This window comes from Excalfactoria chinensis, chromosome 16, assembly GCF_039878825.1.
Source record: "Excalfactoria chinensis isolate bCotChi1 chromosome 16, bCotChi1.hap2, whole genome shotgun sequence".
In the NCBI taxonomy this organism is placed as follows: Eukaryota; Metazoa; Chordata; class Aves; order Galliformes; family Phasianidae; genus Excalfactoria; species Excalfactoria chinensis.
The window spans coordinates 4,991,549-5,015,328 of NC_092840.1; the positions used below are offsets into that span (position 1 = coordinate 4,991,549).

General features: G+C 49.0%; 1 protein-coding gene and 1 long non-coding RNA gene across 2 annotated transcripts in view; both read left to right on the forward strand.

Moving 5' to 3' along the window:
• The window catches only part of MN1 (MN1 proto-oncogene, transcriptional regulator), a 35,828-nt gene extending 30,077 nt beyond the window's left edge, over positions 1-5,751 (forward strand). Inside the window, exon 2 of the mRNA XM_072350832.1 lies at positions 319-5,751. Within this exon, the coding sequence (XP_072206933.1) occupies positions 319-503 (185 nt within the window). The 3' untranslated portion in view covers positions 504-5,751. The remainder of the gene's footprint in view (positions 1-318) is intronic.
• Positions 1-23,780, forward strand: part of LOC140259465 (uncharacterized) — a 79,355-nt gene that overhangs the window by 30,296 nt on the left and 25,279 nt on the right. The window lies entirely within an intron of this gene.

Sequence of the window (23,780 nt, forward strand, 5' to 3'; positions counted from 1 at the left end):
GGTAAACAGGGAATCCCGTTCTATAGGAGATGGCAGAGATCAACTTGGAGTGCCGGGATCTGATGGGTGACGCTGGGGTGTGCAATAGAACCTGCATATCTAGCTGTGCAAGTCCGGAACATTTGGACACGCTGAATGCTCGCTTGAAGTGGTGCATGCAACAGAGAGAGTCGGGCAAGGAATTCCATGGGGACGCGGTGTGGGGATGGGCAGGGAGCGGGGCCATCCTGCTTGCCTTGGGATGCTGTCACTGCGTTCCGTGAGCGCCTTGCATTGCGTGGTTCTCATAACGCTCTCTCTCTGTGAACCCTTTTCTAGCCCACGACCTTCCCCCGAGCAAGACGTCGGCTGCGGCGCAGACTGGCAGCCACTTGCAGTGCCTCTCGGTGCACTGCACGGACGACGTGGGTGAGGCGAAGGGCCGGACTGCGGTGCCGACATGGAGGTCCCTGCACTCGGACATCTCCAACAGATTTGGGACTTTTGTGGCTGCCCTGACTTGAACAAAAGAAATTATTATTATTATTATAATTATTTTTTTTTTTTTTTCCCCTCTTTTTAATTTCAAAGGGCCGCTACTGCTAGGTGGACTATTTTTCTAGGTTGGTACCTGCTTAGTGGCATATGGACTGGAAAGGGTTAATTTAAAGTAAACCTCAACTTTTTTTTAATCTTCTGCCACAGTATGTTACCAGTGTTAACCCTTCTGCAGTTAGCACACTTTTGCTTAAGATTTTCCTGCTAGACCACTTTTTTTTTTCCCCCCCCATTATTCTGTAATCTTGGCATACATTTATAGATGAAGCCTTTTTCCTTTTTCATCTCAGCGTATGTCCAAGTCACGTATGTCATAATAAGACAAAGATGCTACTTCTCCTCCTCCTCCTTTCCTTCTTCATTGCTTTCTTTTTTTGTTGTTTTTCTTTTGTTTTGCTCAGTGCTTATTACGATGGTTAATCCTGAAGAGCAGCAGTTCAGGAATAAATGCCGGTTAAATGAATTTGTCATCATTATGTTATGTATTGACACCCAGCTTTTGCCAGTCACTTACATACCAAGCGATTAATGTTCTCTTGAACATTCAGGCAGTGATCCTCAGAAAATGAAGGTTTGTTATGAATAATACTCAGCCTTGCACCTCCCTCCCTCATTTGCTCCCCATCTCTCTGTGAGGTGAGGACAGGGGTTTGTTTGTTTGCCTTTGTGAAACGCAGATACGGAGCTCTGTCATGACCGGGCTGGTTCAGGCATGGCCTGGGAAGGTACACAGATGGTTCCCTAAATAGCTCTAACAGGAAGTTTACCTAATAACGAATAGTCATTATCTCCTCTACCAAACACCCAGGTTGCTGCAGCGTTTTCTTCCTCTGCCTCTTTGAGAAGCAAGGGGTGCACGAGCTCCCAGGCTTGCTGCTTTCCTGGTGCTGTTCCCAAAGCTGTCATTTTATAACTGCTGGAGATAAAAAAAACAATCCCCCAAAGGTACTGAGCCCCTTCTGTGTTGCTCATACCCTGCAGAGCAGAATCCTGGCCCAGTGAGTGTGCTGTGCTGTGGGGCTGGGCTGCAGCAGTGCCCTCTGTGAGGTTGGGCCTGGGCCCAGCATCCAGCTGGTGTTCCTAAAGCCACTGCAAGGCTGCACTGCAGCACAGCTCCCATTTGTTCCCCATTTTAGCTGAAGGAAGATGCTGTTGATCAGAGGTGTGATGCTCTTGTCTGTGGGAGACACCCTAGTTCCTATGGCAGCTGTCCCAGTGGGTGGATGGTTGGAGACAGCCTACACCAAGGGCTGTGTGCCCACGGTCAGCGCTTCCTGATCTGCCAGGACAGGGAGACCCCAGGTTAGACCCTTCCAAACTTTGGTTGGGCTCCATTTTTTGCCATGCATGTGAAGAACGCTGTTATTAGATGAACACAATAAAAGGAAAACCACGCTTTCCTGGTCTCAGTAGATAATACTCATTGGAGAAGAAAGCTGGAAGCAAACCAGATAAAAACACAAATGACACGATGATCTGACACTCCTGTGGCTTTACGTAACGCTGTCTATTATTTGTGTATCCTCTGTTTACAGGGAGTGTGAGCAGTCCCACCCTTGCTCAGGCCAGCCTGGCTTCCTCTGCTCCCCAAAGCCCGGTAGCATCGCTGGGCAATGACGTTTTTGCTATGAAATAAGAGTCAGCTTCTCTAGGGTTATTTATTGCTTCTCTCATGAATTCACAAAACGTGTCCCTTCTCAAGGGATGGAATTTGAAGATTGCTTTGTATTTTTTGATGATTGTGCCGGGCCTTTAATTATTTTGAAGTCTGGCTCTCAGTAGACATCAATGGGGAGGAAATTCTGCCTACAATGCTAATGGCCACAGCACTGTCTGAAACTCTCACTCTTGATCATATACGGCTTCAGAACGATTCACAGTGTTTTAGAAGGCAGGATTTCTTGTTGTTTGAATGTGCTCTAATTAACCATGCATGGATTGATTTCCCATTATGGTTGTGGTCAGTGACTTTAGTTTTGGAAAGAAAACGGAAGGTTTGGGACCTTGATTTTTAACATTACTTTTCAATGAAGCAGGAGCTGTCACTAGGGTGAGGATTTTTGCCTATCCTGAAGCAATTGATTGGAGCCACCTCACACGCACTTGGTTTGGAACCAAAAGATGCCATGTTTTGTGCCTTTTGTAGGTGTATGCTACTGAAAGTTTGGAGCCTTTCCCCGGACCTGCAATAAAATACCTCCAGGTTGAATATCAGTTATCACTGACCACTCTGGAAGATGTTTCTTTGCCTGTGATTTGTTCGTTCTCAGTTCACCAAAATACATGCTTAACTTTAAATGCAGTCTAGCAAATCACTTAAGGATATGCTGAACCGAGTGGGACTTCTGTACTCAGTGAAGCGTGGGGTGAGTGCTTTGGTGGATTAGGGCCTCAGTTCTCATCTTTTCATTTCAGCTTATACTTGTTCAAGCTAGGTGTGTCTTGGAGTAGACCCAGCAAAGCACATGCCTGGACATATGATACCGTCTTTCAGCACTTACAGCTGAAAATTTAGGAAGAGTTCATGGTTTGATGGCATTCCTGTACCATCGCTCAGGCCTGATGGCTTGCTTCTTTGTTTTTAGTTTTTCCTGCTGCATTCAGAAGAACAGGTTTTTCAGGCTTCCTCAGGTCAGGGATGCACACCCTGTGCTACCAGGAAGAGACCTTTCATTGAATGCGGCATAAAATGCTTCAAATCTCTTTTTAAAGAGAAATCCTCCCGTAAGTAGAAATGCATTGATTTCATTGATCTTCAGCATCCTTCCTTTCTGTTTGACTCTCTGCAGCTCTGTTTCTATCCTGGAGTTGTTCTCATTCCTTGGGGATGTATTTTTCCACTTGGTTGTAGGAATACAAATTGGAAATGAGCCCATAAAAGCAGCAGAGTTCGGAGGGCTTTAAATCATAAGAGATGAGGAGAGGATGGGGTCTCTGCACTGGGGCTGTTCCATCAGCCCGCTGGGGCTGTGCAATGGAAGCAGCAGGCAAATAGGATTTGCAGGTAGTGAGGAGTTAGAAGGAGTGGTCAGCCTTTCTCTGGGCCTTACTGTCCGTATTGCTTTGCTAAATAACATGGTTACGTGCAATCCTATTGCTAACCTTCTGTACATTCAGTCTTGCTAAACTGATGTTACCAACAAAGCAAAAGGAGGAGGTGGCGGCTCTACTGGGGCAGATGTGAGCAATGCCAGTGCTGATATGCACTCCTATGGTTTTCTTCTTGCCAAAGATCAGATCAGAATCGGTACATATGCTGACCAGGATGACGATAACTTCATGCCTGTAGCCTGGTGTGTTTGGTACAGACAGCACATGCTGGAGCTTTGATAACAAAGCTTGTTTTGCCTGCGGTAATTTTACTGTTCTCATTTTCACCATTAATTTGACACTGAATGCACTCTTTTTATTTAAATTGACATATAGAAAATATCAACATAGCTCAAAGAATGGTCTCATATTTAAGAGGGCTGCTCTGAAACCAATGCCTCCAGTTTTATGATGTTGGGCCACCAGAGGTGGAAGTTGGTACGGCAGCGGAGGTTGGACCTTCCACCAATATACCCTGTTAGTTCTGCTGCTGTGTGACAGATGGCAGCAGAGGGGCAGTCTGACAAATGACGTCTGACATGAAAGTGCATATGAAGCAAAGCTGTGGAATGGTATTCCTCCATGTGGAAAAAATGGCCCCCACTGACGCTTGTTGAACGTTTATGGCCATGGTATCTGTTGTAGTTTCCATGGGAATAAATAGGAGGTGTTACTTTCAGAGCAGCCTTTGTATTCTGAATAGCCTTTCCTGCACAGACCTGTGCTGTAGGAGCTGCTTGAGTTGGAAGGTTGGAAGCTGCCTGTCGTCTGGTTCTTGGCCTTGGGTTCTCCATTTCCTCCTGGCCCTGTCTGCTGATCCTTTTTGGTATATGTTAAAAGAAAAGCTGTACTTAAAGAGTGGTAGCAAACTGAGAAATACATCTTTTGCATTTTGATAGCGAGGAGTGATGTCTTTTGTCCAAAAAAAAAAAAGGACTGAATAGGCCTTATTTATTAAATACTCCCACAGATTTTCTCCAGATTCTTTTTTTTTCATGGGGTTAATAGATTCTCTGCTATTCTAGTTCAGTTGTTAGAGCCTCAGCGGTGAAGGGCTTAAGCTCATTATTTAGTTATGGGGAATTCCATCAAAAAGATAAGGTGTGTTTGGGTAGGAGGGAATGAACATAGAAAATATCGGGGCCATTTTGAGGGCCCTTTCTTGGGTACTGCTTTCAGACGTGGTCGTTCTGAGGCTGGTTGGCCCTTCCAGTGCAAGAGATCAGCCTGATAGCTTCCAGGCACCACCAGCAAGGCCAAATGTTGACATGTTCCTTAAAGAAAGGAGGCATGACATGACCACAGGTCACGGGAGGCTGAAGAGTGGCGTGTTGGCTCCACTTATGGGAAGGACGGAGGTGGATGGGGAAAACAGACAAAAAACCCCAGAATTGATACATTTGGATGATGGGTTTTTTTTTAAGCTGCAGTGTGAGGTTGTCTGAAATGCTAGATTCACAGCTGTTCGATGGATGGTGTATAAGAGCATAACCCATTTTTATAGAATTGTTTCTCCTTTATTGCTTAAGGCTAATGGAGGAAATAGTCTAATTTTGTCTTAGAAATTCTCTATTAAAATTGTTGGTTTGAGTCCATCCGCTCATAGATTCTGACTGATGAAACTGCAGGCTGTGATTTCCGGCAGTTATAACTTTATCACTATTCACTACCCAAGAATATTACAGCTTTAAAACAGCCTTAAGCAAAAGGATGGGATTTCTTTAGACCGAATTTGGTTCGTGGAAAAGAGAAAAAAATAAAATCAAATGAAATCAAAACACTGGTAATCCGTACTGCATAGCAAACTCTTCTGAAAGATGTTATTGCACATGTAAAATAAGGAAACTTGACTCTGCTGTGTGTTAGGCAATCCTGTACTCTTTATTTTTCTTCTTTTTTTGTTTTCTTTTTCTTTTGTTTTGGGTTTCTTGTTCAATTCATTTCTTCAATGCTTGGTTGGAAGACTGTGACAACAGCTCATGAAATTGAGTGTTCTTTTTCTTTTATTTTTTTTTTAAATATGTAAAGTGCAGTCTTCTGTATTCATGCATATTGTACATATCTGTATATGTTTTACTGAGCAACTAAATAACAATAAATATGATGTTAATGGTGGCTATTGTATATGTCATGCCATGTTCTTTAATTTTTGCAGCAAGTCCTGTTTCCCTTAGGATGTGAAGGATGGAAATGATGCTGTTCACATGTAGGTAAATGCTGGGCCTTGTGATGGTTGGGACAAATCTTGGCAGGATGAGGGAGATCCCCTCTAACAATTGGCTTCCCTCAGTGCTACGGCTTCACCCAGAGCCAGGTTACTGCAACAAGGTGCAGTTTTCTTAGAGTCAGAATGGTCTGGGTTGGAAGGGACCATTGAGATCATCCAGTTCCAACCCCCTGCTGTAGGCAGGGACATCTCCCACTAGAATTACCCAGGTTGGAAAAGACCACAAAGATCATCAACAGGTTGCTCACAGCCCCATCCAGCCTGGCCTTGTAACTGCAGGGAGGGAGCATCCCTTGTCCAAGTGTTTGCTAGGCTTTCCTGACTCTGTTTCTACATGTATTGAAGCTTCTTCCTTCCCTGTTGTCAGCCGGGAGCTGAATCCTTAACAGAACTTCTCCAGGCAAGATTTTGAGTTAAGTTCTGTGAGTAAAAAGTAAACAGGCTACAGCTCTAACTGAGAGCCCAAAAATCCCTTCATCTCTCAGTTATTCCAATTTCAGACTCTTAATCCTTTCATATTCCTGAGAGTTTTTCAAAGAATCCTTTAGGATTCTGTCAGGAAAAATGCCTTATGAGAAAGCTGTAACCTGGGCAGCTGGGCAATGTCAGAACACGTTTCTGAACCGAAGAACCAGCTTTTGCTTATCTTTCATGCTCAGAGGAAGCAGAAGAGATGTTCAGCTTCATCTGGTTGTTTTTTTCCATTCTAACGTTGCATTCAGTGTGAGCTGAGGGGCAGAAAGCTGTGCAGTGTTGCATTTTGCTGTGTGATGGAACGATGAGCTGATGCATCTCCCGGAGCCCCATGTGCAGATCCCGTGCCTTCTCAGCAGTGCTGTGTGCTGAATGAGGGATCTGCTAACTCACACGTAATGCATCAAAATGCAAACAGTGTGCACCAGCTGTATTCCATACGATCCCTCTGCGTTCTTTTGCGATGCTGAGAGCACAAATGGAAAACTAAAAGAAACTTCTGAGACCCTTTTCAAGTCAGTTAGGGGTGGAAGCTTCACGTTCAAACGGTGCTCTTTGGGTTCTTGAAGGGGCAGAGCAACGTGTGAAAGAGAGGTGTGTGCTAATGGATGGGCACAAACTGGCTGCTCCCCAGTTCCTCCACCCAGTGCTGCCCATACACCTTGGCAGCTTGTGCTGTGACCTTTGTGGATGCTGTCGAGGTTTTGCTTTTCCCCAGTGCTTGCTTTGGTGCTGAGATGAGGTCCTCCTCTGTGTCAGCATTAGGCAGGGACTTCTACTTGTTCAGTACATAAAGGCAAGTATTTGCTTGGAGGGTGTTCACAGTCTGTGCTCCCCGAGTTGTTCCTTATGCTGAGAGCTGAAGTCTGGCTGCAGTGTGTCTCCTTTCCCAAGACATTTAACTGATTTAATTATGTCCTTTGAGTTACTTTCTGCATGAGGCTTTGGGATTCTTGTCACGGAGGAGACCCCATAAATATGCATTGTATGTTCTGCAGTCAGGGATCTGTCCGGAGCGCAGCTGGATCCAGTATGTTGTGATCCCCCACCCCTCTGTCACCTGCAGGCTGTGGAGCTGAGGGTGGGAGGGGGCTGTTGTGGCCATGAGGAACTAAAAGGTGTCAGCTGAAGGAGCTCTCGTGTGTAAATGCTGGTGGCTTTGAGCACACACGTCTGATCTGGAGTGGATGCAATGTGGGGATGTGCATTTCAGCCCTCTTTAGTGAGCTGGTGCAGGATTGTGCTGCCTAATTCAAAGCTCTGACCAACACTGGAAAGTGAGAAATTGCTGGGGGTGCCTCAGCATTTCAGTTTAGCACCAAAATCCATATTGCTAGCCACCAACCCCAGCCTCTGTCTGCTGGGAGTGGGATCACAGGCACCACTGGGCTGTGCTGGGTGCAGCTGTGGCTCATGGGTGTCACCACCTGTGAAACCAGCTCAGGGAAACACATGCTCTGGCCAACAGCATCCTACATATCAGTAGCAAATGTTACTGGTTCACATCCATCCATCCCTGGAGGTGCCCAAGGCCATGGGCAGCTTGAACTAGTGGGGGGCACCCAGCCTATGGCAGGGGTTGGAGCTGGGTGGGCTTTAAGGTCCAATCCAACCTCAGCTACTCTGATTCTATGAAGCTGTTGAATTGATAGTCTGCGTTTAATGTTGATATAGGCTGGATTTCGGATGACAATGTTAGCACATTAATTTCAGCCTCCCTGAAGGATACTGAAAATGGTGTTAGGAGGACCCATGTCCTTCTGGAGCCCCGGAGGGTTTGTTGCCCATTGGAGTTAACTGGCAGCAGTGCTGAGCTTCGGAGGTGGGAATTTCTCTCCATTTCTTTTTATTCTCTGTGAAATGCCCCTCTCTCCCTTCCCCCTTTCTTCCCCTCACCCCTTTTCTCTTTATAAAGCTGGAATTCTTCCAGACTCTGCTCTGGGCTCGCAAGAAAACTTTACTGTGTAAATTTGCTCTTTGTGTTGGGAGCCCTTTGTTTAAACAGCATTGTGAGCTTGCTGGGGAGGGATGGAAAGAGGGGGGAGCCGGGAGGAAGAATTTGAAAAGCCCTGACCCCTGATGAATAAAATCCAGCACATTAACACATTCTTCAATAAATTCATGATTGCAGATAAGGTGGGAGTCCCCAGGGCCGGGCTTTTCATTAACCCCCTGCTGGCTAACCCAAACAGACTGCGGGTTTTGTTAGCCACCAGGACAAGCAGAGCCCTTTTGTGGTGGAGGGGCCGAGCGTGCGTGGGGAGATCTCCTATAGGAAGCCAGGTTACAAAATGGGACTCTATTTCAGAACAAACTCCTTTTGGTTAGTTTGATGAGATTACAGAAGGGAAAAGGCTTTAACAAGGGGCTTATTGAAGCTAAGTAACTGTTCTGAATACAGTGAGGACCAGGGCAGAAAACATATGATTCTTGGTAAATAGGAGCTCCTACAGTACGGCTGGGTGCACTGCGGGTGTGGGGGACCTGGGAATGGCTGCATGCACTGTGCAGTGCCAACCACATCTCATGTGTGCAACAGGATTGAACCTCAGCTCATCCTTCTGGTGTGTGATGGGAAGGTGTGCTCGGAAATGCTTTGCTTTGAGGTGTCTGCATGGGGCAGGTCCTCTGGATCGTTTATTGGAACATTTGTGCTTTGAAAGGGTCTGAATTTGGTGTTGCTCCCACAGCTCAGTGTGCCATGCAACTTGGAAGCCAATAGCTCTCCCAACAGCGCCGTGAGCACACGCAGCAGGGGCTGCCCTTCCGCCTGCTTTAAACTACTTAAACGTTCACAGTTAATAGAGAGGCACGTACCATAATTGTAATTAAACCAGATGATTTCAGTGCAGGAGCCCCCAGGTCCCTCTCACACTGCAGTGGGATCAGCCCTGCCTGGCAGCGCAGTGACCCTGCAGTGTGCCAACAGCCTCTGAAATGTGTTTGCTTTGTGCACCCCATGCACCTTATTGGTGCTGTGCTCACAAGGAAGGGCAGCCTGCTGTGCTGAGGGGTGAATGCTGATCCTGTGCATTGTAATGTTTTACCATTGCTCCATTTTGCTGGAAGAGGAAGCAGTCTAAAATCCTGCTCGTGTCCAATGGGTGGGTGGGAGCAGTGGGCTCTGACCCCACGGGTCACTGCCTTGTGGCAGGAGCACGGTGTGACCCAGGGGCAGCACAGGTAACCTCTGGCCTGACAGCTTGGGCATCTCATCTCAATCCAAGCTGCTCAGCAGTGTCCTTTTACTCTGTGATTTACAGAGTAAGGACCAGGCTGGGGGCCGTGAGGGGCTGGCTTGTGCCTGCAGTGCTTTGAAGGATGTTTGTGTTCGGTGGGCTGATGCGTATCGAATGCAAGCCAGCTCCCACTGCCGGCACTGCCAGCCCCATGGTGCTGCCCTTTGATGGATAGAGCCTCCCCTCTCCGAATTTCTGATTTCACACTGATGCACAAACATTCTTTGGCAACTTGAGCCCATTGTATTACAGCAGTTAAATTCCTTAAGCATGTGTCCCTGAGAACGCAGCGGTGATATTTATTGCAGGAGTATCAATGTGGTAGCAACGCTGTCGGTATCTGGCCGTGGCTGTGGTTGCACAGTCCCACAAGACTTTGAGATGGGAACAAAACACCTTCAGGCTGCAGATTGGCCGTGCCTCAAGCAGCACAGGGCCAAGGAAGTGCTGCAGGTCCCTGAGTGTTCTGATGGCCGTCTGTGCCTGCAGCACCACTCCCAGCTGCACAGCTGTATGTGCCAGTGAGGAGTCCTTGTGCCCTATGTGTGCAACAAAGCAACACTTGCATGGCCCAGAGGCACTCTGATGTCCTGCTTGCAGCGTGTTGTAAGGCTTGGCTTCTGGACCTGAGAATGCCTGCTGGGTCTGGCAGCAGCCTGGGGAAGAAAGGTCCCAGGAAAGGAAGCCGCTTTGGCAAATGCAGGGATTTAATTGTTCTTTGCTAAGTGGGAGAGCTGGAGCAGGGCAGCATTGCTGGGATCTGTAACAATTCTGTGTCTGATCCGCAAGCCTTTGCTTCAGAAACTGCGTGATGTAGTCACTTGTGAGTTAAGATCTAGTTTCAAATGTCTGAAGTTATTATTGATGCTTGAAAAGGTTACATCTGCAACTCATTTTCTATGTCATTGACGTTCTTTTCTGACAAATAATTTCAGAAATATGCAGCAAAATGTTTTGGCCTACAAATGCTGCAGCTCACCAAGTGTGCAGACCACATCTTTTACACATTCTGTAAGAAGAAACTTAACTCCTCATGTGCTCTCACTGCTCTGCGTGCCTCGGCACTAAGTGCAGGCTGCCAGCAGCTCTCCTGCACAGCCCGTCCTCACTGATGCTGGGAGGCACAGGGGTCCCAACTCCACTGATGGCCAGAGCCCAGCATCCTATAGCCTGTGGCAACGGTGCGCTGAGCTGGCACATCCCTCATGGCATGATGAAAACCCAAGGGAATAAAACAGGTAGGTGACACATCGCCTCTTTTGTTCTAAAGCAACTTGTTTTGGGAAAGGAGTACTCTTGGGTGGCAGTTCTCAATAGGTTTGTGTGCATCTAGGCTTCACAGTACAGGTGTTGCCTTGAATAGTTCTGGGCATCGTGGAAGCAACAGAGCATGCTGCCTCACTGCAGAGCCTAAAGGAGATGTGTGGTGCACGGTTGCTCCATAGGGCTAGCCTGCTGCTGAGGGGCCCAGCAGAGCAGAGCCCACCCATGCTCTGTACATGGTCCCAGCACCCACCCTTGATCTGTGCATGATCCCAGCACCCACTTGTGCTCCACGCATGGTCCTAGCATGCTGCTTGTGGCTGTATCTGCCTGCCCTGCTGCAGGGATCACCGGAGCACTCCTGGCAGCCCCACAGCTGTAGAGGGAAGTGCTTTCCCTGGGCTTTGCAGCTGCTGTCACAACGTGGCAATGATTTCAGGGAGACATAATCCAGATTGTTTGAATGAGAAAGCAGCAAGTGACCTTGGCTTTCTGGTTAATGCCCAGGTGTATGAAGGGGAAATAATAGAGAGTTGCCTCCTAGGAATCATCATCAAAGCCAAGCATCATTCAAGTAATTTGCTTTGGAAAGCGGAACTTGTCTTTTTATTTACCAAGTGCTGCTGATGTCCAAGATAACATTTATATCAGATGGAAGCTTTTAAAGTACCGCTCAGACAGGGCTGCTGACCTCCTTCTGCTCTTATTAAATGCTATGCGTTTGGCACACTCTCTTCTGTGATCTAAATTACCAGCCTGGCTGAGAAAGGTGCTGCCATGAGCACTGCTGAGGTTAGATGTCATCCGAGCATCCCTGCTTGATGTGCGTGTGCAGGCAGTGCTCAGCGGGAACGTGCCTATTGGGATGAAAGCTGTAGCTTAACCTATGGGCGGTTTGAAATCACCACATTGTAGAGCGGTATCCAGAGTGAAGATGGGACTCCGCAGGAACGCTTCCCTTTCCCCAGCTTGCCTTTGTTGTCGCTGCTTTGGTGAATATTAAGAGGGGTTGCTGACCCTTGCAAGCCTGCGACCTCTGTATCTGAAAGGCTGGTGGAGCAGAGCTTCTTCTCAACCTCACTGAGCCACTCTTTCACCGCCACCCGCCTTTCTTTGCCAGCATGATGCTATGGAAATGCAAGCGATGGAAATGCCCCTGAGAGCCGCCACCCTCGGTGCAGATTTGGTCCCCACTCCCACGTGTTGCTGGGGGTTGGCAGGCAGTCTGCCTTGCATCCTGCATAGGACCCGCTGGGGCTGATAAGGAGGGCCGAAGAGCACAGAGGGAGCTTATCTGGGAGGAATGTGGGAGGTGCACAACTGAAGGCTGCACGTTGATGTAAGGAAATTGCGTGTGCGAGCCTGCAGTGACTCACCTAAATGCCTTGCCTGCACAGCGTTACTGTGTGCCATTGCACTCTGCAGGCGCAGCTGCCTGTCCATCATTTGCCATCTCACCGCCTGGCTCTTGCATCATGAGGACAGTACTTAGAATAGCATCGTTAATTTCAGAGAAGGAAAAGCAGGGGATCACATTTGCACTTTACCACGTCTTCCTGGGGAGCAAGAGCAGGAACTCTTGTTCTTGTTCCCTTACTGAAGCCATTTTTTGGGGCTAGAACTTATTGTTTTAGATCAGGGTCGCTGTCCCTGGAGGTGTTAAAGGAATGTGGGGATGTGGCACTGAGAGATATGGTTAGTGGGCACGATGGGGTTGGAATCAGTGATTTTAGAGGGTTTTCTTTTTGTTGTTTTTTTTTTTTCCAGCCTTAATGATTCTATGATTCTCTGACTTTCTTTTCCCTCATATTTTGTGCCTGCCATCTGTGCCACCTTGCAGTGCTTAAGGAAGGAGAAGAGAGAGCAGGATTTTAACTCAAGTGACAGTATTTTGCTCTCATATGTGGTACAGTGATGGCTCGTTCCAGACTTTCAAACTGCAGAGACGTAGCAACCTTCTAGTTGATTGCCCATGACTCATTCCTGTGAAGGCATCTCTGCTCTGCACAGAAAATAACTACTCTGGTTCAGCCTTCTGAAACGAACCAGGAACTTCCCACGTGGAAAGCAGGTCAGTGCAAGTATGAAAAGGTGGGACTGAGTCTGTGTTGCTCCAAATTAGACCTGATATCTTGTGTCAGAGCCAGCCTGTCCTGCTCTGCCCCTCCACCTCCACCGCTGTCTCCACAAATGAAGGAGCAATGTGTGACTCTGGCTCACCTCCTCCTCAACAGCCGCTGAAATCTTAGATGCTACTGATACGGCCCTACAGAACCACTGCAGAACCCTCTGCTTTAACGCTTAATTATTTCTTTTAATGTTTTATGAGAAGGTGCTCAGTGAGGCGAGACAACAGCTTTAAGAACCGGGCATCTTTTGGTTGACGCAGCCAATGTGAGCCCCTGAAGTCCTCTTTCATGGTGCTGAGAGAGCATAATGCAAAGGTAGATTGTAATGTAAGGAGGGTACTCTGTCTCTCTCGTATGTATCAGAACATCATAGAATGGCTTAAGTTGGAGGGGACCTTAAATCACCTAGATCCAACCCCCTGCCATGTCCCTTGGCTGCTCATCCCTCTGTATTCCCACTCCTCATCTGTCCTGTAGTTTCTATGAGGCTTCTCTTTCCCAGTGGTTTTCCCTTGTCTCTGCTGTCAGTGAAACACGCAGGCACTGAGGGCTGGGGCTGGGCAGTGCTGCTGTCTCTCCTGGGGCTGGTTGAATTGCTCTGCAGAATCCAGCTGCATTACCCTGTTCTGGCTGGGCTCACCTTCCCCAGTCTGGGTAAGCACTAACCCTAGTGCTCCATCAGCCCTTTGAACCAGGCAGTGTTTGGGTTGCTTGTAAACGGGTGAGCTGCTCATCCTCAGCACTGCTGGCCTCAGCATACAAGCTGTATGGGAGATTGGTAATCACAGCCTGAACCTCTGATTAATCAGCTGAAGCAAGTATGGGGTCAGCTGTGGGAGCACAGGTGAGAGTGATGTAGCTGTGCTCCCGGAAGGGGTGGAGCTCGACTCCATCCCCTCTGAGACCTCATTTAAGGGCTGTTTCCCACTGAAGCAGCATCTCTTGGAGATTGCTCACCAGTGAGGACTGCCCCAGCTTCTTCAGCCAAGGCACCACCACTGGTGAGTTTTCCTTTACTTATACTTTCTGTACATTTGCTACCATCTGTATATTAATAACCAATACACAAGCGTTACTGGGTTCAGCAGGGCCAGGATGTTTGTTCTGGTGCTGTGCTGTGGGGACATCCTCTGCCCATCACTCATGTATCCATAAACCAGTGGTTTCCAAGATCCCTAGCAGATGAACAGACAGCACTTCCTTGCAGGAGGGTGTGACCTTTCCAATTTGCAGGCATGTGTGTTGGAGGAAGGGAATTAATTAAAGTGACTTGATAGATTTCTTGCTTGGATGTAATACGAACTGTATCCTCGGAGTGAGAGGATTCGTGATCTGCTGGTGGGCTGTGCTCAGAATCACAGTTCATTTCCCTCTGTTGTCGAAGGTCTAAATGAGCTTTCTAGCTGTAATGAGATCGATGTGCACAAGGCTCTGATAGAGCTAATCACAACGAGCCTTCTCCCACCAGAGCAAATGGTGTGAAACTGAGCACTGAGTTTGGGGTCACTACAGCATCATCTGCCCCTGTGGGTGCTGCTGAACCCCAGAGGGCCATGGGGCAGGGGGTGCATAATGAGGAACGTGGATACTTTTGCCCTTGGTTTCAAATTGAACTTTTCTGGAACAGATTGCCCAGAGCTGTGGGTGGAGCTGTGCACCTGGAGGTGCCCGAGGCCATGGATGGGCCCTGGGCAGCCTGAGCTGGGGGGGGCAGCCAGCACACGGCAGGGGTAGGGCTGGGGGGGCTTTAATGTCCTCTCTAAGCTCAGCCATTGTATGATTTACTTTTTAGAACTAATAGCAGCATTTCCCTGCTATTCTCAGGATACCTGCGCTCTGTGCTTGAAAGTGAGGTTTTCTGTTATATTTTTCTCAATCAGATAATGGAAAATGCTGTTTCTACCTCAGGTCAGCTCAGCGCTCGTGGGAAGATCATTAATTCCAAGCTATAACCACAGCTAAAAAATATATTGCTCCTTAGACCTCCGCTTCATTGCCCAAATAACAAATGGCAACGCAGAGGCGTGCAGCAGGGTGACTGTGCCGAGGTGGGATGCAAACCTGCTTGCTCAGCTGGGTTCCAGCAGCAGCAGCAGAGCTGTGGGAACGCAGCCTGTGGTCTAACAGAACCGACACGACCTTGCCACCTCTTCCTTAATCAGATGCTTTACTTGAAGTTGTTTCCTTGGCTGTTTTCATGCTGTCCCCTCCTCGGCTCTGCTGCAGCAACACAGAGCGTGGGGGCACAGCACTCTGCGTGTGTGGATTTGGATTGTGGTCAGCGTGATTTGCATTTGTAATGGCAAGATCGATAGAGCCTTTTTGTAAATTGGTGATGGGAAGCATAATGAACGCTGTTAGGGATTTAGTTAATGGTGTTGGTTAAGAATCCTAAATAACCTAATTTGTGATGTGGCTTTGAACTGCAGTTTTGGCTCGATCAGCTGGAGGCAGCAACCTAGACGGTGTCATTTGGTTATAGATGGAAATAAGCAACTGCGTGTGAAGTGTATGTGTGTGATGCTGCCTGCACAGGGGGTATGGAGATGATTGACATGCTGGAGTGTGTCCAGAGAAGAGCCACAATATTGACCCAAGGGATGGAACAGCTCCCCTATAAGGATGGGCTGAGAGCTGGGGCTGTGCAGCATGGAGAGGAGAAGGCTCCAGGGACAGAGGAAAGTGATCTTCCAGTTTGTAAGGGGGCTGTAAGAAAGAAGGGAAGGACTGCTCTCAGGATCTGTTGTAACAGGACAAGAGGAAATGGTTTCAAACTAAAAGAGGAGAGATTTAGATTGGATGCAAGGAAGAAGTTGTTCACACTGTGAGGCACTGCTCAGGGTGCCCAGAGAGGTGGAGGTGCCCCATCCCTGCAGGCACCCACAGTCAGGGGATGGGGCTGTGAGCACTGATGGAGCTGTGGGTGTCCCTGAGCACTGCAGGCAGTGGGGACAGATGGCCTTTGGGGGTCCCTTTCAATTTCAACCATTCTGTGATTTGGAGCCTTCAAGCAATGAACAGAAACCTTTCCTTTATGTTGTGCATGCTGTAAACAGTGCTTCTGGTTGGTGCTGGCCCCGTAGCAAGCAATGTTTGCAAGAGGCCTTGGGGTGCTTGTGCAGTGCAAAGCACAGTCCAGGCTGCATGAGCTGCTACTGCAAGTGAGCAGGGAGCAGTGAGCCTGGCCAGCGGGTGGAAGGACTTGGTGTGGCAGGCTGCCTATGGATCATGCGTGCAGCCCACAGTTGTTGAAAATTAGCTTCCTAGCATTGCTGGATTAGGAAATATTTGTGGCTTACTTCAATGATTATGCAGTAAGTCGCTTGAACTGAACTTTAACATGTGTAAAGACAGAGCTAGGAAAGACCCTGCAGGTGCTTGTGGACTCCTGAAGCGTCTCCATGCTGGGACTGTTTCCGAGTCCCCATTGCTGCCCATGGAGCTGGTGCCCTAGGGGGGGGGTCTCCTTCTCCTCTCACTCTCTGCAGTACCTGGCTTGGGGCTGTGAAGGTTTCAAACTGGGACATGCAGGGACCAGGGCCTGTGCCCTCCCTTTGAGCACCCTGAGGTTCCTTCCATGTGCACACTTGTGCTGCTGTTGTGGATGTGGGAAGGAAAGCCAGAGTGTGCTGCTCCTCTTGCTGGGTTACAGCAGTGCCTCTTGCCCTGCTCTGCAGGGAGGCACCTGCCCGCCTGGGCTGCGGGGTGAGCAGCAGTGGTGCCAGCACAGCATCCCCATGCTTCTGCCTGCTTGGTGACTCTGTGTCCAGCTCTGTACATGGCTCAGCTTCTGGGCCTGCAGCTGTCTCCTGCTGTGCCCCACAGTTTATTGGTGCCATGGCTCAGCTCTGCTTCCCCATAGGGGGCAGGCAGCACAGTGGTGGGCCTTTGCCCATCTCTCACCCATTCTTTTGAAGCACGGTGGGGGGCAGCCCTCGTTGCCTCCATGCAGCCGCCTGCTGGGGCTGGATGTGACATCTGGCTGGTGCTGCGAGGCCACCAGGACTGCCCAGCTCTTTCTCTGCAGCTCATTCTCCTGGGGCACAAATTCCAACTCTTAAAGTGCTTCATAAACTGCGTAACAATGGCTTAAAAGAAGTCAGGGAACACAGTGGCATCCCAGGGAGGTGGCAGAGAGCTGGAGGAGGAGAACCTGCAAGATGAGAGGGCACAGGAGCTGTCTGCAAGAAAGGGAGCTGGCTTCAGGGTCTCTGAGTGGGTGCCACTATCCTGTTATCCTGCTCATTGCGAACTGATCACGTTTAGCAGAGCTCTTGATGCCAGCAGTTCATAATCCTGGAGCAGGCAGGGAAGCAGAACCTGGGGTTTTGATTTATTTGCATGCTGCAAACCAGAGGGAAGGAATGTATTTGCGTGTGCTTTCTGGCTGAAGCAGGATAGGGACATTGGGGAATAAATAATGTGATGACACCAGGACTTATACGCTTGTTCAGCTGCATTGATTGCATTCAAAGGGTCTCACAGTTCTATCGATCTGGGTCTTTCTTCTACCTGCAGAGCTGGGGGAGCAGGAGGGCCAGTCCCCAATGTGTGAGTGTCTGTATGACGTTATAGCCCGGCATCGTGCTGCTTTACAAACAGCTGTTCAGCAGCTCAAGGGTATTTGCTCAGGTGCCGGTGCAGGGGAAGCGTATCCCCAAAGGGCCATGCAGTTAATCCTTGCTAGCTGCCCGTTATGGATGGGAGAGCAAGAACCTCCATATCTGTTTATATACTTTAATTACTCCATTGTAAACAAGGCAATGCACAAGCTGAACTAGCAATAAATAATAAAAAACACCCCCACCCCCAGCCTGGCCTTTCCCACCAGCTCCTCTCCTGCTGCAGCACCCTGCCCCTATAACGAGGCAGGCTGTGATCCCAGCACTCCCCAACCCTCCTGGCTGACCACGGGCTCTGCAAGCCAACCTTGTTAAAATGAATCACATTTGGCATATCTCCCCGTGGTGCCTCTCCTGATAAAAGTGGTCCCAGCTCGCACGCTCTATTTTTTGTTTTGTTTCTGGATGTGACAATTTTCTCTATACAAAACCCTCTTTTGTCATTTTGAAGGAGAGATTATGGGGGGGGGAAACAAGAGCCCGCCTTTTTTTATTTCCATCTTGTGCTTTCTCATGGCTCCACAGACGGCATTGTTCGTGGCCAAGGAACAATGAAATGTTTCTGTTCCCATATCTGATGTGATTAAAGGAGCTGCGGAGCAGAAGTTACACTGAAGATTATAATGAACAGAGGAGACTTTGCTACTCGATGAGAAGCACAAGGGAAGATTCCGGCCCTGGACTTGCTTCCTGTAAAGGAAATTCCTCTTTTTTTTCTGATCTGCAAAGCAGTCTGAGGTTGTTCCCTTGAAGGAGGCTGTAAGTGGGCAAAGTGCCTTCCTCATGCCCAGGAGAGCGCTGTGTCAGCCTGGGAGCAGTCCCACCATGCTGGGCTACGATGGGAAGAGTGCACAGAGGTCCTATTTTGTGCCTTAGAAAGAAAGAAAGGGGTAAAAAAAAAAAAGCAACACATAAGGAGCGATGGCCCCTTTAGGAGGATGAGGAAGTTGCATGTAAAGATTTTGCAATGGAGCACAGAGGCTGCATGCAGGGAGCTCTGCCCCAGGGGTGCTGCCATGGGGTCTGCCAGGCTGCTGGGTGCCTGCAGTTGCTCTGCAGGGGATGGCTCCACTTGCCCCCCCTTCCCTGAGCTCCTGCTGCAGCCTCCCTTCTGTCTGCTGAGGGACGTGGGCCTTCACATCCTCTCTCTCCATTTTCCTGCTGTTTGCTTTATCATGTCTTTTGTTCTTGATATGTAAAATGGCACTTTGTAGACCCACCCCCCTGAAGCATTTGGGGCATGCTGGATAGTTGGACTTGCTTTTGTTTCAGTGCTCAAAGCTGTGAAAGAAGAGCTGCTCAGGTCTTCCTTCAGTGACTGGTGTGTCCTCCCATGGAATCAGTCATCCTGGTGCTGGCAGGAGAAGGACATGCTTGGTGTTGTGGTTGTGTTTCTGCAGGAAGCAGCACTCTGTTTGCTCTATGCATTTGCTTTCCCTCCTTACAACTGCTCTGTGGGCTCTTGCACCAAGACCAGAAGGTTCATAAATCATCGGTTGGCTGTGCAATCATCATCTAGTGCTGTGCAACCAGAACAGGAGGGGTTCTGTCCCGAGGGCCATGGGCTCATTGTAGGTGAAGAGGGACACGCTGGGCTGCAGCACGTGAAGGCATTACTGCAATGATGAGACACAGCTGTGCTGAGCTCTGCCTGGTTCTCACATGGTAAAAAGGCTGCATTGGCTGCAGCACTGGGGCAGTGTGTTCACCCTGGAAGGAGAAAGAAAACTATCCTAAACTAATAATAATGATGTGGCAAGGTCTTTCTGCAACGCATTGGGCTTTGCAGTGTCATGGGAGGGGTTAATCCAGGCTGGAGATGAGGAGGGCTGGCACTGCTGAACAGCACTGTGAGCTGTGATGCAGCCAGAGTTGTACAAGGAAGGGAAAGAGCTTTGCTATCCACAAGGTGAGGTAGGAAAACAATGAATCAAAGACATAGGTATTTCATAAAGCATTTGGCAGGAGGCAGCCCTTGGATTACTAGAAATAATGTGATATATTAGCCCTTGATTTGGCAGACTCTGCCTTATACTAAAGAGGAGGAGAGTGTAAATTGTGATGATTTGTGTAGAGTTTCTGACATTATCTTGGCAAAAAAAGGGCCATCTCTACAGATAAATGCACATGATCAAAATCGTGCATGTGAATTTTTATGCGCTCTCTTCTTCCATCATTGGAAGGGTCCTGGGTGGACATAGGAGACCTATATTGAAGGAAGCTTTGCAAAGAATTCCACTCATGCTCTCAGGGGGAAGGTCCCTGCATGGTCATACCTACAGTTCCCATTACCAAACTCCTTGTGTCTGATCCTTAAGGAAATTATTCTGCCAGGACCAATTCCTGGGGGTCTGAATGGCCCCAGCCCAGAACTCGTGGGTGGGAGAGGAGCTCTGCCCAACAGCACAAAGACTGCAGACCTGGGGAGGCTGAGGTGTGCAGAGCAGCACTGGGGCTTCTAGGTTTGTGCTGGCATTGCAGGGAGCGTGAGTTGTGGGGCAGCATCACCCTGCTGGGTGCCTGGCTCAGGTACTGGGCTGCCTGCTGTAAGGTGTCTGTCAAGGAGGAAAAGCAGATCCTCAGCCTCCCCGGTTCTGACTTAGAGCTTCAGCTGGCTGAGTGAAAATGAGTGAGAACATTTGTGCTCCCTTTTTTTTTTCCCCTACTGATAAACGTGTTTTTTTTTCCCCCCTACTGTTGTTGCTTAACGCTCGCTCTGCATACAAATGCACACCACTCCTTTCACCCAACCCATCAGAAATCCTGGCAGGCTCCTGGGCAGGGGATGGGATGTACTGTTAAAGTCATCGCTCCAAAATCAGCCTGCTTCATATTTGGGCCTCTGAGTCAAAGGGTTTCAATTTACACGTCTGATGTTAAACTCCAATTTGTGGTGCCACAGGGCTCCAGGTCCTGTGTTCTATCTGCTCAAACTCAGGCTCCGCTTTGGGTGCGTCCAGCTTCATGTAACCCAGCAAAATCAACAGTTGAATATCAGATGACTGAGTAATTTCTATGGCACAGGTACTGACAGTGGGAATTCAGCCTTTAAATTATGATAATAAATTTTCCCTGCGTGCCACTGCTCGGGGTGGGCTGATGATTTCATTGGGCAGAGTAGAGTTGCTCAGCTGATTAATCAGGGAGAGAAAGCTGCTGTCAGGTGCAGCACAGCATCCACACACTTGGCAGTGCTGGTAACCCCTGATCCTGGTGCATGTCTCCAGTGCCTGGGTAGAGAGCATGGATGCAGTAAGGTAAGAGATCTGAATTCCTATGTCCAGAGGTGAGTCAGTTCTCTGGTGCTGTTCTAAGTGATAACAAAGTCTTTGAACAGTTTATAATTTGGAATTATTGAAGGGTGAACACGTGCCTATTGCTTCCTGTACTAGAAAAAGAACAGCTTTGTCCATTGTGTTCTCTGCTGAGCTCACGCGTGCCTTTGTGTAAATGAGGAAATACAGAGAGCACTGTGGGCTGAGGGTCAGGTGGGGAAGTGTGATGCTTGGACCTGATCTCAGCCCAGGGCTGCTGAGGGAGTGCTCAGCACCTCACCTTTAGGAGTGGCCTCGGTGCTGCTTGCTATTCTGAGCTGATTTTGGTGTGACCTGAGATGGGGAACAAAGAGAGGTGTGCTAGGTGTGGGCTTTATGGGGTACCTCATCCCTGACTCAAATCTCCAGGAAGAAAAAGCAGCAGCTGGGGAGCAGGATGTTCTCTCATGCCCAACCAGGCTGTGCTCAGCTGGGGGAACTGCAGGCACCAGGTGTGGATGGCATCAGTGCCATTGTCCTGTTCACAGGAGCATCACACCAGGGTTCCTTCTGGGCTGAAAAACACAGGTAGGCCATAAGCTGCTGAACCGTGGGAGGGGTTTATGAGCCAGACATGCAAGAATAGTTGAAAGTTAGAGAAAATGTATTTATTACAACACTTTTCATGGGCAAGTTATCATTTTGTCAAACTTTATTAGAGAAAGTAATTAATGGGCTGTAAAAGGTGCTAGTGCGTAGCCAGTAAAAGACCTAGTCCTGTGCAAATTGGCAGTTCATAGATTTATGGTTCCTTCTTTCCCCATTTATTAATATGGAGAATGCACATGAAGCGTGTTATATAGGAGGGCTGGCGAGCCATTGTGTCTGCGGGTGGGAGTCATGCTCCTGGGGTCCAGCAGCGAGGGTAGGGGTCCCTCCTATCCTTTGTCCCCAGCTGTCCCAGGGGCAGGGAAAGGTGTGTGCCCCAACTGCAGCATGTGCTGTGTGGGGACACAAGGCAGCACCTGGCACTGCATCATGTGTGGGGTGCAAGAGCAGAGAGCTGAACGCTGGGCTGCACACAACTTCTTGTTATGGGATTGTATGTCTGTTGCTCCTCGTTTTGAGAGTGTAGGGTTACTTGGCAGCTTGTTCCATTTAATTATGCTGGAGGAAAAGGAATCGATCATTCAAAGTGAAGTTCTGGTAAAGCAGCTTCAGGGACTTCATGATCAGTTGTGAGCATCAGAAGAAAGCAGGAGATCTGCCCCTGCTCCTGCCATGTGCTCATTGGCATTGTATCCTGGCTGCACCCGGTGCTGCCCTCCCAGCAATGCAGCTCTCATTTCTTTGGAACCTCTCAGGTAACTGAACTCAAAGCCCTGAATGCTTGCTAAGTTCACTTACAGTTTGGTAGCACCTGTGCCTGATAAACCCTATGGGTGCAGAGGGTGTGTGTATGGGAGCACCCCTGCAGAAGACAGATAGGGCAGAGCCTGGTGTCGGGGACTCTTGGGATAGAGGGCAGCAGCTGCCAGCCCTGCTCCTTGCTGCCAACCCCTTAGAGGCTCACGGGATCACACTGTGCGTGGCTGTTTCTATTCTGTGCTCTTGGCCGTGGTACAGCTCCATCTGCCCCTTCAGCATGGGGACCTTTCCTTCCAGAATGGCTGAGTGCTACCCTGGCCAGAGGTCTCTCTCTCCTTGGCCTGGTCTGCTCCTGTCCCAGCACAGCATGTGGTGTCTTGTTTTCTCCCGGGGATTACGTTAATACCATTGATTGGTTTGTTTTAAATAGTGCTGGCTGCTAGGTCACTATTAGTGGATGCTGATGCATAATTTATTGATAGCAGTATTGGCTGCCTGGTAGAGGGGCATTGACTTCCACCTGTTAACCCTTCACCTGCCCACATGACCTCTTGTCATTTCTGCAGTCTCATGATGCCCAGCTTTTTCCAGGCTGCAGAGGGTGATTTATTTTCCACAAGCTCCTTTTTTACCTCCTTTGGTAGAGGAGACAGGCAGGTCTGTGTTACTGACTTCCTTAACAGCCAGGAAAAGAGTGTGTGGTTAAGTGGCTGGGATGGAAGCAGAGCACATGTTAGTACCCGTGGCTGGCACTGGTTGCCTCTGTCCTCGTGTCCCCGCTTTGCAGAGTGCTCCCCATGTCCCATCTGACCTGCTCTGACACTTGTGGGTTTGCTTACAGAGACGCACTTGGAAAAGTAGCTTTGTCTGTTGTGAGCCTTGGCTCGGGGAGTGAGCTTTTGCTGCTTCCCTCTAGAGAGCTGAGCCCAGCTGTTCTGTACTGAGGGATGCTGCCAGTCAGCGTGCAGTGGGGTTAGAGCCTCTGCTCCAGCCTGGAGCTGGCAGTTTGCATGAAACCTATTGGCACAGGTCAGGCTGCTGGCAGAGAGCAGTGCTGCATCAGGAAGCTGTTGGCCAGGGCCAAGGAGAGCCTGATGTTTAAAAGATCAGAAACATGAAACCAGAACTAGCCAGTGAAAACAAGGGATTTTGCTCAGGCTCCACAATTGCTGCCTGCTGCTCTGCTTCTGCTATTATCACACTTCCTACAGTGCCAGGAGCTAATCCAGGCTTCCCTCTGTGCTGGACTTTCAGCTGCGTCGAGCTGCAGAGCCTGCAACCAGCGTGCCGCTTGCTGGCCAGTCCCTCGCTCTGCGGACCAGGCCTGGTGCCACTGGTGACCTGGTGTGTGCCATGGCAGTGCCTTTCCATTGCCCTGGAGACCTCTGCTCCAGTGTGGCAGAGCAAGCAGTAGACCTGGGTGTTTGCTTACTGACCCTACGTCACAGTGGCTCTGTGGTCATGGGAGAGCAGCACCTCTGCAGATGTGGCTTGCAAGAAGCAGTGTGGGAGGTGAGGCAGGCACACATCTGAAATCCCAAGTTTTCTGGGACTTGATGTCTCCTACCAAGAACCCG